Genomic DNA, 14,058 nt, shown 5'->3' with positions numbered 1-14,058 from the left:
TTTTTTTTTTTTTTTTGTACTGGGGATCAAACTCAGGACCTTTGGCTTGTGCTTGTGAGGCAGACAGCGGCAGCAGGGCTGAGTTAAATCCCCCGCCCCGGGAAGGGGATTTTTTAAAAAAAGTGTTCAAGAATCCTCAACTTTGTAATGTTTTACTTTTAATGCTAACTAAAAAGATAAACATTAGGTCTAAAACTATCAACAGTATTTACTTCTAAAAATTGGTGTTTCTGTGACAAGTGAGGCAGGCTGGATTTTTCCTTTTCACTCTTCCTGTTTGTTTTGGCAGTGCTGGGGATGGAACCCAGGGCCTTGCATATGCTAGGCAAGTGCCCTAGCTACACCTCCAGCCCAATTGTGTTCTTAGTTTCTAAAAAATACATATATTAATTTTATAATTAAACCACCAAGAGCCAAAAACCAAAGGCAACAATTTGGACAACAAAGAAAAACAAAGTTAAAAGTCTGCATAGTCCAATCCAGCTTCTTATAAACCACAGGAATTCAGCACTGTCCTTGTTAAAGAGAAGGAAGCAGGACAGTGGGTTAAAAGGTGGGAGGACTGGGCTTTGAAACTGAAGCTTACATAAGTAGAAAAAGAAAACATTTCTCAAAATAGAGCTAGGATATGTCACACAAACTTTCAGAGGAAAAAAGTATCTCAACAAATGAAACACATTTTTTAAAAAGAAGTCTATAAAGAGCTCTCCCAGTTTGCCAACCTCTGGCTCTACTTCAAATCAATACCACAAAATATTTAGCAACATTATACATTTAATCAGGGTCAGCTTGGCTCCTGACTTGGCAATGTACTCAGTGAAAAAAACTCCACTCATACTCTACTTCCCTCTCTCACGGACTTGGCTCTCACGCCTTGCCTGGCCATCGTAGCCTGGAGTGTGGCACTGCGAGTCTGGTGCGGGCACGCTACTCTCCTTCTTGAGCGCAGGTGTAGGGAGGGACAAACTCATACTCCACACCTTCAGTCTGTGGTGTTAGTTTTTACAACATGGTGGCTGCGTGGAGGTCAGAGGAGACGTTCTCTTTATGATGTCACAGGGAGTGAGACTGTGAGGACACCAAGGCATCCCCAGGGCTGGGGGCTCGGAATCCTGGTTGCCCAGCTTCTGTAAGGAGCCAACAGAAGGAAAGGGAGCAGCTGAGGGCTTTGCTTGAGAGAATAAAAAAAGCACCCAGCCATTTTGAAATAGCTCACTTATTACATTTATAAGGAGCCTTTTGGACAATGTTTGATAACAAAAGAGAGCCTGAAGATATCATCTACTTTCATTTTCTTGGGGCTGATCTAGATCTAAGCTTTACCAAATCGATATTAATGATCACACCCTTGGGACAAAATTTTAACGACGAAAGAAGCAGAGCTAGAAGGGTGTGCGCTTGTTATGTGTTGGAGGGGAATCACTGACCATAAAAGCAGAAAAAAGTGCTGGAATTCATAGAAAAGACAACTTAGGCTGATGACATTACAGTTTTCCCCACTATTAGAAGAAATACCTTGAAAAAACTATTGAACTCTAGAATAGCTTTATCAATAATGACAGTAATATTTATTCTTACTGCCTGCTGGGCCCTAGGCATTTTTTTCTTTACATATTTTCTCAGAGCATTTAATCACAGCTTTTGTTATATGGCTATCTCTCCACCAAACTCTATAGTTCTTTATTCCCTTTTTTTAAACAAAAAAAAATTTTATTAGCATGTGTTTGCAGGGCATTATGTTTACATTCCTTGTATGGAGCTGGTACATGTGCATAACATATGCTACATCCTTCTTCATTCACTTTCCCTCTCCTCTCTTGATCTCTTGATCTCTTGATCCCCTTCCCATTTGAGAGAGATCTCTCTATCCTCTTCTCTTTGATTTTGCTCTTTATTTATAATTTGGGTTTCTCATATAAGAGAAACCATGTGACATTTAAGCTCCTGTATCTGATTTATTTCACTTAACATAATGGTGTGTCCATTTTCCTACAAATGACTCAAATTTATCTTTAAGGCAAAGTACTACTCCATGATGTATAAGCACCACATTTTCTTTATCTGTTTATCTGTTGATGGACATACACACTGCTTCCAGATAATGTAATATAATGTAAATAATGTGAATTGCGCTGCTGCAAACACAGGTGTGCATGGGTCACTGTAATGCGATGTCTTTAATTTTGTTGGGAAGATACTTAGAAGGGGAACAGCTGGGTCAAATAGGATTTCTAGATTGGCTATTCCCTTTTCAAAAATACTACTTGCTGGTACAATAAATGTACTAAGTAACCATTTATTTAATACACAAAGACTAAAACTATATGTAAATTACAATAATGGCTGAGGTGCCAACATTCTTTAAAAGTTTATCTAATTATAAATAGATTTGGATTGCAAATTTTTGATAATTGAGGCATAGGATAAAATATGACTTTGCTATTTTTAAAAGATACTTGCTAAGACTGAATGATATAAAAAAGATTATAAGATATGTATATATTTAGCATTCATAAGAAAACTAGTCACAAGTGATAAACTAACTGAATATGAAAAGAAGTACTCTACCATCTTCACATAGAAATGGACTTGTTTTGTTTGTCTTTTTGTTTAACCATTCCTATTTTAGTGATAGCAAAAAGACGGGAAAATGAACACTCTTAAAATTCCAAGTGAGAAATATTGAATTCTAGTACAATTATTAAAATTCATCTCCAAATGATCATTAAAAAGAAAAATGTTCAGAATGCATAGTAGATGAAGAAAAGTAGAATATGTAACTATACTTAGAGCTATTGTTTAAGTAGAACAGGTAGAGTTTACCTGACAACATTTCAGGTGCAGTGAAAAACAATCACAAAACATTTTGAAACAGAGAAAATGACGTGAAGCCAGTGTTTATATATTTATTATTCACACCTGACTGAACTTGCCAGTTTCACTTTTTTTCAACTAACTCTGTTCTCCCAATAGCTGTCCCCGAGCCTACTACCATGCTGGCCAAAGACAAGTTCTGACTGGATTAGTGAAATGAAGTTGTAGATGTTGTGCAAACCTTTGAACACTGATGCGATGGCTTTATCGACAGTGTAGTTATACAAGCTGCTGGGTGCGGAAGCTTAACCATCTGCTTTTCAGACTGCACAATGTGAAGACAAGGCTACGTAAACTTGTTCCTGCTTTGTAGACTAATCTTACATTTTCAAATCCAAACTTTAAAAATAATAGTTGAGTAGGGAGGGCCAGGTATTTAGCTCAGTGGTTCCGTCGCCTGCCTCACAAGCACAAGGTCCCAAGTTTGATCCCCGGTACCAAAAAATTAATTAGTTAATTAATTAATTAAAAATTTAAAAAAATAATAGATGAGCATACGCTGGCATTGAATGAGTTCTTGGTAGACGGCAGAGTAAAAATGTAGATATGAAACAGTGTTCAGTTTGACATCACTGTGGGAAAAGCAAAACCAAAGAACAAAGGACATAGACATAGTAAAAAGATCTGGTCAGACAACCAGCAGTGACACGTCCCTGGTGGTACCTCCACTGCTACTTTCTTTTTTACTTACCTATATTTTCTTGTCTTCTGCAATATATACTGTCACTTTATATGCTTAATTTAAAAAGCTTTCCAGTCAATATATATATATCCTCAACCACTTCGCTCCTCATCAGCTAAATGATGAAGTCAGCTCATGGATTGCTGTGACTTTTAGATGAGATAGTTTAGTGATATTAAATGCTTCACTCAGAATCCAGTATGTGAGGAGGGTTTGCCATGGTCCTTCCAGAATAAATGACAGAGCTGCAGTACAAAACCACAAAAGCTTGAACCCAGAGTGAGACAAAGCAAGAAGCTTGATGAGATGTTGCAGAAGACACGATGATGATGATGATGATGATGATGATGATGATGATAATGGATAATGATATAGATATGATATAGCACTGCAGTCTAGTCTTCCTAACATTTCATTTTTTTCAAAGCAATTGGCACTAAGGAGCTTTGAATCCTAGACTCATCAAATGGCTAAAGCAGTCTTATTCTATATATGACTTAGTGATGAACTAATCTTTTTCAAAGAGCTGAGATAAAATTATCTGGCTCACCTCACATCTTATAATGAAGTGTTGCTAGGGCAACATTTCTCTCAATACTTTATTTCCAAGGTGACAGAGTCGATGCTGATCTGGGAAACTGAAAACCAAAACAGCACTGTGTTCTAGAAGAAGAAAGAACCCGTGCATAAGTCATGAATGGAACAAAGAGCTGGGGACAAAGGCAAACTCTGCTTTACAATTTTACCCAGACAGATGTGTCCACATGTGGAACATAAGAAAAAGACTCCATTGAAATTCTCAGTGAAGTAGATTAGGATGCAAGTGTGTTTCCTTTTCAGCTCCAGTCAACTGTTGACTTTTTCAGAAAATGTTAGGTCCAAATCTCCAAAACCTACAGCTCTTATGAAGTGAGAGATATTTTAGATTATTGCATTACTATTCTTTCCATGTATAGCTGAGGGTCCATTCCCAGTCAGAAAATATTACAGATTAAAAGATACAAACACAAGACATTTGAAATTTGCATTCTTACTTTGAATATACATGTAACAACATTATTTATGACTGTGGACACCTTACTGTGCCATAGATCTTAAAGCGTATTCCTCCTGTGTATCTAAAACATTGCCAACAAATTTTGATCAACAATTCCTTGTGCTGTCCCTCTCCATCTCATCCCTCTAGGCTCTGCTAAACATTATTCTATTCTCAACCTCCACGAGGTCAACTCTTCTGGATTCCACATATAAGTCAGATCATGCAGTCTTCCACAAAAAAGTGACAGATGTGTGACTGGATAGATTTAATCATACCATACTTTATGCATAGGCAGTGAATATAGGGTGAATACTTAAATTTTTCAAAACATGTTAAAGACACATCATGAGTCCCTCTTCAAATCCTCAGCCTCCCTTATAACACACACTTATCCCATCATTCTTGCCACTTTCTGAAGCAGTTTTGGAAGTCTTCTTTCATGAGCATCTTTAGTTGTGGCTGCTTTGATGTCCTGAGTTGGTTCGAAACATTTATCTTTTTTACTTTGGGAGAATCTGAAGTTACACAATGCCAAATCTGATGGATTAGGTGGGTGAAGACACACTAATGTCTTACCAGCCTTCCTTTCTTTTGGATGGCACTGAATAACAGCATTCACTGCATTTCTCGTCTCACCTTATAAAGATGCAAAAGAGGACTTTCAGAACTGCTTCAGAAAGTGGAATGAACAAAGGGACAAGTATATTTGAAGCAAGAGGGAGTACTGATTAATGAGGTGTCTTTTACTATAATAAATTTTAAAACTTTAGACATTCTCTGTAAGTTTTGATCACCCCTCCTATACCAAAACATCCTTGTACCCCATAAAATGTATGTAATTATGATCTATCAATCAAAAATAAAATAAATTTAAGAAGTTAGGCACAAAGTGTGCTGCGAAGGTCAAAGTGGGTGTAGCACAGTGCATTTCTTTCACTGTCAGGATTCCAGTTCTTCCCACTGATGAAGCGGGGGTGGGTGTGCAGGACAGGGCACCACTTGCCCACAGATTGGCAAGAAGGGTTTACAGTGCTGCTTACAGAACCAAGCGCAGTCCTCATGGAGTGCACTGCCAGACGTGTACCTCTTCTCTGGGCTTTGACCCCTTCCCTGGGCTTTGCTTTCTAGAGGCAGAGAGGAGAGTGTTCTGAAGAGCAGAGCCCTCTCTGCTCTCCCTCAGTAATCTAGGCTGGCATCTTGAGCTTGATGTTTCAAGCCTGCACTGTCTGGTGCTGTGGACTTCACTTCCTACCTGCCTAGGGCCCTTCCTGGTGCTGCCAGTGGCCTCCCTGTTGGGACCTTGGCTTGTTGACCCCCGTCTACCCACTCACACTCCCTGACTCTCCCCCACAGGGAAGCCAAAAGGCCCAAATTAATCTCCAAGGAAATCTGGTGTTGGATTATTTGTAATGGAAGGAAGGACACAATGCATCAATTGGTAATAAGAAAGAACCTTGCTACTAATGTGAGAGATACCCATATACTCTTGTAGAAAGGTCTCTAAGATGTAGTTTCTAAAAGATGAAATGGCAAATGCACATGATATAATCACCTCATTTTATGTTCATTAAAATATATGTGTGTCATGTTTATACATATACATGTATGTATGTGTGTAGAAAAAGGATTAAAAGTAAATTCACCAAATTATTCCGAATGTTTCCTTCCTGGATTAAAATACTCATGCAAGAAGTGTCTACATCTTCCTCTGAAGATGTCAGTTACCTCACACAAAGAATGTAATCAGCAGGTAAAAATAGAACAATTAAAAATTAAGTTCCTGAGGGGGTGAAGGGAGGGCAGAGGTAAGGGGAAAAAATGAGACTCAAGACTTGTCATGTAGAGGTACAAGATCCCAACAATGAATGTAACTGTACTGTATCTCTAAAATGTACCAATAAACTCAATTAAAGCTGAAAAAAAAAGTTAAGTTCCTTTTATATTTTCACCATTTTATCATTTGTTTTTAGTTCTGCTTTCCTACATGCTTTTTGTCAGCATATAATTCATATATGTAAAAAAGTTAAAAGTACTACCATAACAATTTAAAAATATGTAAATAGACAAATATTACTAGCAATCTCACTACCCAGATAAACGTAACATTTTGGGAGGCTGAGGCAAGAGGATGGCAAGTTTGAGCTTATCCTGGGCAACTTAGTGACTTAGCATGACCTTGTCTCAAAATAAAAAATAAAATAGGGGTGAGTATGTAGCTCAGTACAAAGGCTTTGGGTTTACTCTCCATGTAGGGGTGGGGAAAGCATGATATATGTCTATATCATATACAATCAAATTACTAACATGTTGTATATGGAATTCTGATTTTTTATTCAGAATGATACCAAGGACTTTCCCCCATATTATTACTTTCCTTCAGAAATGCTATATATAACAAATACATGACATTCTACTATATGAAAGTACCTACCAGGTATTTAGGTTGATTCAGTGGAAGAAAGCCTCTTTAATAAATGGTGTTGGAAAAACTGGATCTCAACCTGCCAAAGATTAAAACTAGACCCTTATTTTTCACCATGCACTAAATTAAAATCCAAGTGGATTAAAGTTCTAAATATTAAAACAGAAACACTAAACTTGCTGGAAGGTAAGTTAGGCAGAACTCTGGAAGACATTGGCATAGGAAAAGACTTTATGAACAAATCCTCAGTAGCACGGGAACTAGCAGAAAGAATCAACAACTGGGATCTCATCTTATTAAAAAGCTTCTGCACTGCAAAAGAAGCCATCAACAGAACTAAGAGACAACCTACAATGTGGGAAAAAATTTTTACCAGCTGCTCCTCAGACAAAGGACTATTATCAAGAATATATAAAGAACTCAAAACAATCAGCTCCCCAAATATAAAGACCCGATTAAAAAATGGGCATCTGAAATGAACAGACATTTCTCAGACAAAGAAGTAAAAGCAGCAAGTAAATATATGAAAAAATGCTTCACTTCACTGGTCATTTGAGAGATATGCAGATGAAAACAACACTGAGATTCCACCTCACCACACAAAGAATGGCTGCTATCAAGAAATCACACAATAACAAATGTTGGCGGGGTTGTGGGGAGAAAGGAACCCTTCTCCATTGTTGGTGGGAGTGCAGACTGGTGCAACCACTGCGGAAATCAATATGGAGATACCTCAAAGAGCTGGGACTAGAGGTTCCATTTGACCCAGCCATCCTTCTGCTGGGTATCTTTCCAAAAGAATTCAAAGAATCATATCACAGTGATATATGTGTACCCATGTTTATAGCAGCACAGTTTGTAATAGCTAAAACTTGGAAACAGCCCATTTGCCCATCCGTTGGAAACTGGATAAAGAAGTTGTGGTTTTTCTATAAAATGGAATATTACTCAGCCATAAAGAACGAGAAAAAAGATTCATTCATAGGAAAATGGATACATATTGAAGATATACTCCTAAGTGAAATAAATAAGTCACACACGTGTAAATACTGAATAGTTTCTCTGGTGTGAATAAATTGCAATAATACATAAGATCCTAATAAGATTACTGACATGGTGAAATGGGAAGAAAGGGGCTAAAGGTGTAGGGAAGGTGGGATGGGTAGGGGAAGGACAAAAAGGGAAAAGAAAAAAATGTGAGATAATGAAAAGATGGAAATAAAGTGTTTGTAGATGGGGAGGGGAGGAGGGGGCGAAGGGAGGGCAGGGACAAGTTGAAAAAATGAGAACCAAGATCTGTCATGTAGAGGTACAAGATCCCAACAATGAATGTAACTGTACTGTATCCCTAAAAGGTACCAATAAACTCAGTTAAACCTGAAAAAATATAAAGGAACAATAATTGTTCTCTGCATATACTTGTCAGCATTCTGATGACAATATTTCCTTACCCAGATTCCTAGTAATGGATTTACTGGGTTAAATGTTATAAACTCTTAAGGCCTCTAAACAACAGCATTGCACCTATTTAAATTCCAATTATAAGGATATAAAGTTTCCCATTTTATTATATTATTGTTCATTAGTATTCTTAACCTTGCTAATTTAATGGGAAAGGGGGATGCCTGATTTTCAATTGCATTTTTTATATGTCATATATTTGGTTACCAGTGAAATTTTTTTTTGTTGATTTTTAGTTTTGACCTCATTCTTCTCCCTAGATTGTCCACTGAGTTATTTATCATTTTCTTATTTTTTTGTGGTATGGGTGAGTCTGCAGGTGTGCCTACTCTGGACACTGATTATACCCACTTATACTGATACACACATATGTAAGATACTATTCTTATGAACCTTTATATCATCATATATGTTACGGATGTTTTTCAACATTTAAAAAATGTATTCAGTCTTTAAATACTTTCCTCCTTTGATTACATTGTTATATATCCTTACCCAATCATATTTATTTTTTGAAAAATGTATTTTTCAATGTATCTCAAGATCTTGAATGGTTTAGATGGAGAAATCATAAGCCCATGAACATTTTATTTCTAGGCAGAGTTCACTAAATATATTTTCTTCCAAATAAAACTCAAGAATATTAATATAACAAATGCACAGAATGCGAAGAAACAGTCACCAAACTTCCTAGAAGAAATAAATCAGTGTCCAGCTTCCCTTTTGCCCCTGAAACCCTGAGGCGAGGTTCACAGGAAACAGACTAAATAATGACACATGGGTCACAGAATAAGAACCCATGACATCAATGGGACCCATGCCAATCTTTATAGTTGTAATTATTTAAATGTGACTAATGAAAAAATTTCACCAGCTCATCTGCTTTGTCAAATCTCAGCTATTTCAAGGTCCTTAGATAAGATCTTTTCTTTTTTGAAAGGTTTTTCTGCTTGATTTTTTTCAATTTTTTTAATTCCAGAAATTTTCAAATATGTTTAAAGCAGAAAAGAGAGTCCTTCCCTGATATTTTTATTAGCCAGATTTAATACTTATCAACTATGGCCAATCTGTTTCATCTGCTCCCCTCACCCAAACATCAAGATCGTGTTGATGCAAATCCCAGACATTTTACCAATTTCTCTGTAAATACTGCAGTATGCAAAAGGCCTTTCAAAGATAATTGTCTCCACCTGGTGACGATACAGCTGGCTATGCTATGATTGAAATCATTAGCTGCTGTTCTATTTGCCAGGAAGGTTACAGGTCTTCCTGGTCACATTTCTTGTGTGTTCCTCAACCCACTGCAACCTGGATGCTCTAATGAACTGTTTTTACTAAGAGCAGGATCACCTTGTTGCCAGATTCCTTGGTAACTTTCTACTACAACCCACTTCTTGCAGGTATCAAAATCCACAGATGCTCAAGTCCCTTCTATAAAGTGTTTCAGTCTCTGCTCATAACCTCCTGTATATTTTAAATCATCTGCTCATTACTCAAAGCACCTAATTTAACGTAAATGCTGTGCAGACACTTGTGACACTCTATCCAGATGCCAGTTTTTCTCTGTATATTCTCAATCTGAGATTGGTTGAATCTGTGGATAAAGATCTGCAGGTAGGTACCAAGGGCCAGCTGTACTCGCTCGGCCTTCTTCCACATCTGGTGACCCCTCCACATGTGGCCCTTCAGAAAGGGTGAAGGACAAACTGCCACACCTGGCTTCCTTGTCCACTGATTTGCATAATGTTCTCCCCCAGGCCTGACCCACTTTTCAGACATTTCTGCCATGCCACACTTTCGCCCTACAGCAGTGAGCCACAAACTGCCAACAAAGGCCAGTTTCCTTGGCTTAACCAGAATTCTAAGGGCCTCTCTTTCCCTGTTTCTGACTTCACAAATAATTTTCTCCAATGACTGAAATGCATTTCTGTTTCAACTGCACATGAGATTGAAACAGATTGCTTCTTATTTGAGGAGAAAATAAGATAAATCCCTCCAGCAAGGACATAGGGACAATTTGATTACCTCATCAAAGACCTTGGAAAGAACAAGCTTATCCAGGATGGGGACGTAGGTGGGGCTGTGGGGCACTGCCGTCACTGACAAGGCGTCCATCAGGGTGAGTCTCTTCGCCACCAGGCCATGGGTCAGCAGCCAGTTTGCCGAGGACATCTCCAAAGAGCTAGGAGCACACAACCATGGGTTAGGAAACTTACCACTTGGTTGATAACAAATAAATCATATCAAAGTTGTCCTTGAGAATTAGAGTACTCACTTGCCGTCATAAGCTGGGCTCCCTTCGCTAGTTGGTCTTCCTGACAAATTGTCATCCAGATACTTGCTGGTCAGCAGGGCGCTCAGTTCTGTGGAGGGAGAAGTGGCAGCTGTGTACTTTCCTCTTTATCCCTTTATTTTGACCCCCTTTGTATCAAATCTCAAAAGGACTACACTGTCCAGCTGTGACTGAAGCCTTCTAAGTGGACCACTTTTCAAAGATCACGTCTGGATCCATTAGACTGGACTCTTGGGCAGGATGCTCTTGGGGTTTGCACTACAGACCAAGGTACGGGTGAATATGGCACAGTCAGTCATTGTTTTGCTCATCCTCCTCACCCCAGGTCCACTGAGATTTCTGTCCCTGCAAGAATCAGATACATTCATTCTGTCTCCAGAAAACATATTTTAAATGTTTCATAAAACACCATTAGCAAACGATTGTTTGGTATTGATCTCATTAGACTCCCTGAAATTATAGAGGAGAGACTTGACCAACACCTTAGATGCTGTCAGTTTGTTTTACAGTTCCTCAGCTCTGTGTGGAAAACTGTTTAGTTGTAAGCTTGGAATTTGAAATCAATATTTGGGATTTTTAATGTATATCCTTATATAACATTGGATTTAAAAGTGAAAAGGAATATTATTACTTGCTGAACAAGCAGCATTTAGAGGGAAGGGTGCTTGGGTATGAGCTGGTTAAGAAATCATATCTTATTAATTTCCTAAGAAATCCCATCCTATTCACCATACGATAAACTGTTTTTTTTTTTTAATTGAGCTTATTGGTACATTCTAGGTATACAGTACAGTTACATTCATTACTGGGATCTTGTATCTTTACATGACAAGTCTTGGTTCTCATTTTTTCCCCTTGTCCCTACCCTCCCTTCACCCCCTCCTCCCCTCCCCATTTACAAACACTTTAACTCTATTTTTATGATAAACTCTTAAGGATGTGCATATAACAGCAGGCTAATGGGAAGTGAGGAGCAGACCCACACAGGAGCACCACTGGAAAGGGTGCTTGATTAGCTGTGATGAGCAATGACAGTGTACTTTTGTCACTCGGTGCTTCCTAATACGTGGGGGATTGTGTGCATGTGTGTGTGTTTGGGATTTATCATTTAGCAACTATTTGAAATACAGGGAAATAGTATAGAACTTCAAATTGTAAACTTCATTATTTTAAGAATAATACATTTATCAATAGTAATAAATATTGAATACACAAGTTGTATTTCCCTCATGTTTAGCCCTCAAAGTATGAAATTTGGACCAAAGAGTGGCTCACTGAATGCAGAGAAGAAAACAAATCTACTTTGAAGTACGAGAATTTCCAAGTGAAAGCTGGGAGTGGCAGCAGGTGGGAGCGCTGGCATAGGACGTATATGAACTGCATGTGTTAAGTGCCCAAGTACAAGCGGCACAAGTCTAGTCCCCAAACCCACGCACTACAGTGGTGGGCCTGGTTTACAAGGACCCTTTGTACAAGAAGTAATCTGAGAGCATTTAAAATATGATTTGTTTCTCAAAAACACTGCTACCCAGATCTTTCGAGAATAGGGGCACTGGGTAAAAGAAAGCCAACAGCAACCTGAGAAAGGGACCCCTCAGACTTGCCTTTGTCACTTAGAGCAGTACTCCAGGTGCTGCAGGTGGAGAGGCTGTCCTTTCTATGTCTACAGGGTGAGTTCTTTAGGGTGGACATCTGGTTTCTGAGGAGGCTGGTTTTGGTTGATTCTGTTGATACCAGAAGGAGAGAAATTAAAGGAATTTGGGATGGAAGGAGAGACTTCTTTAGATACAACTATTTCACTGGATCTGTGAATCAAGAATGTAATGTAGTTTCCCAGCCTCGGAGGATGGGGATCCTGCCACAAACCAAGTGCTGCAATAAGGGCTGGCTCCATTATCCGAATTCAACCTGTGCTCACTTTGGGAAGAAATCTACTTTCAAGCTCATTGAGGTTGTCAGCAGTATGTGCGTCCTCACAATTGTAGGACTGAGGTCTCTATCTCCTCGATGGCTCTAGGCCAGGGGCCTCTCTTGTACCATTTTCCAACATGGCCCTACCATCTTCAGGCTAGTGACAGTGCACTGAATTCCTCTTATAGCTCAAACCTCCTTGGCTTTCCTTTCTGCCACCAGCTGGAGAAAGCTCTTGCTTTTTTTAGAGATTCACTTACCCTTTCCTACAAGAAAGTAGATCACTGGTGTGAAGATCAGCTAGTGGCCTGCCAATTGTCTACCTTTTGTACAGAAGAGTGATACCAGTGGTCTCCACACAAGTGTGCTATGTAATAGTCATTATTTTTCTAGACAACAAACAGGAGAGCCCTGATTCAGCTGCTTTGTAACCAGGAGTTAAAAGAGATAAATTTTCTTGGGAGTTATGTGTGTGATCAAAAGAGATCAATGATCCACACAAGAGAGCTGAGCATCCGTGGTGACCACAGTGGCAGGTCAGCTTGACCAAAGTCACTAGACAAAAATAATCAGATACAAGTATGTCAAATGCAAATGAAATGTAGCTCCCAAGATCCTCAAGCATAAAAACTGCACAAGTCCCAACCTTGCAAATACTGAATAAAAACATATTTATCTGGAAGTGGGTTCCAGTATTAAACACCACCACAAAATCTGTCTAGTCACACATTTCAGTATTCTTGCACATTAAAAAGGGAAGTAAAATAAAAATTCAGCACATAGTTGCCTGTCAGTACCAAGAATCCCAATTAAGGAAAATATTAAAAGTGACAAAGGCCGTTAAAATGCTCAGGGCAAGTGGCAAACAGCAATTCTACTGAAACTCAGGTTTCTTGCGGTAGACAGGCAGGATCAGCAAAAGGGAAGGGGTTTGATACAGGAAGCCTGTTTGCCCATGGGCCCAGGATTCTCTTCCCATGTATAGAGACATCAGGAACAAGTAGCAATCATGCACAAGGGCCTGGGGTACAGCAAATGGCCCCTTCTACGAAACCTCTGGGTCCCTGTGAGTTCAAAGTCTCTTCTGCCTAGAAACAAGGGGTACCCAGGAGGCTCTAAAACTCCCCTAGTATTCTGGCCTGAGATCCCTGCAGGGACCAGGAGAAGTTCCAGGGACCACTAGAAAAATAAGCACCAAAACAATACCAAAACTGCTACAAAAATTAAATTGCCATCGAAACCATAGCCTATAAAAACAGGGCAAGGCCTACTTGCTGAATTTAAACAGTGTGAATATTCCCCAAATAGAATATTTAAACAAGATCCAGAGTTCCTAACATAGACAAAATATCCAGGATACTTAAAAAAAAAAAAAA

General features: G+C 38.8%; 1 protein-coding gene across 2 annotated transcripts in view; it reads right to left on the bottom strand.

The window, feature by feature from the left end:
* Vwa3b (von Willebrand factor A domain containing 3B) overlaps positions 1-14,058 on the bottom strand; it is a 201,657-nt gene that overhangs the window by 50,341 nt on the left and 137,258 nt on the right. For both annotated transcript variants that reach the window (XR_004516439.1, XM_033761713.1), the window contains exons 17-19: positions 12,376-12,495; positions 10,754-10,841; positions 10,504-10,660 (exon numbers count right to left, since the gene is read on the bottom strand). Coding sequence is in view for 1 of the 2 variants with exons in the window: in XM_033761713.1 (XP_033617604.1) it covers positions 10,504-10,660; positions 10,754-10,841; positions 12,376-12,495 (365 nt within the window). In the remaining variant the exon portion in view is untranslated. The remainder of the gene's footprint in view (positions 1-10,503; positions 10,661-10,753; positions 10,842-12,375; positions 12,496-14,058) is intronic.

Source organism: Fukomys damarensis, unplaced genomic scaffold (assembly GCF_012274545.1).
Source record: "Fukomys damarensis isolate Sample0158 unplaced genomic scaffold, DMR_v1.0_HiC HiC_scaffold_9, whole genome shotgun sequence".
In the NCBI taxonomy this organism is placed as follows: domain Eukaryota; kingdom Metazoa; phylum Chordata; class Mammalia; order Rodentia; family Bathyergidae; genus Fukomys; species Fukomys damarensis.
This window is presented reverse-complemented; position numbering and strand designations above follow the sequence as displayed.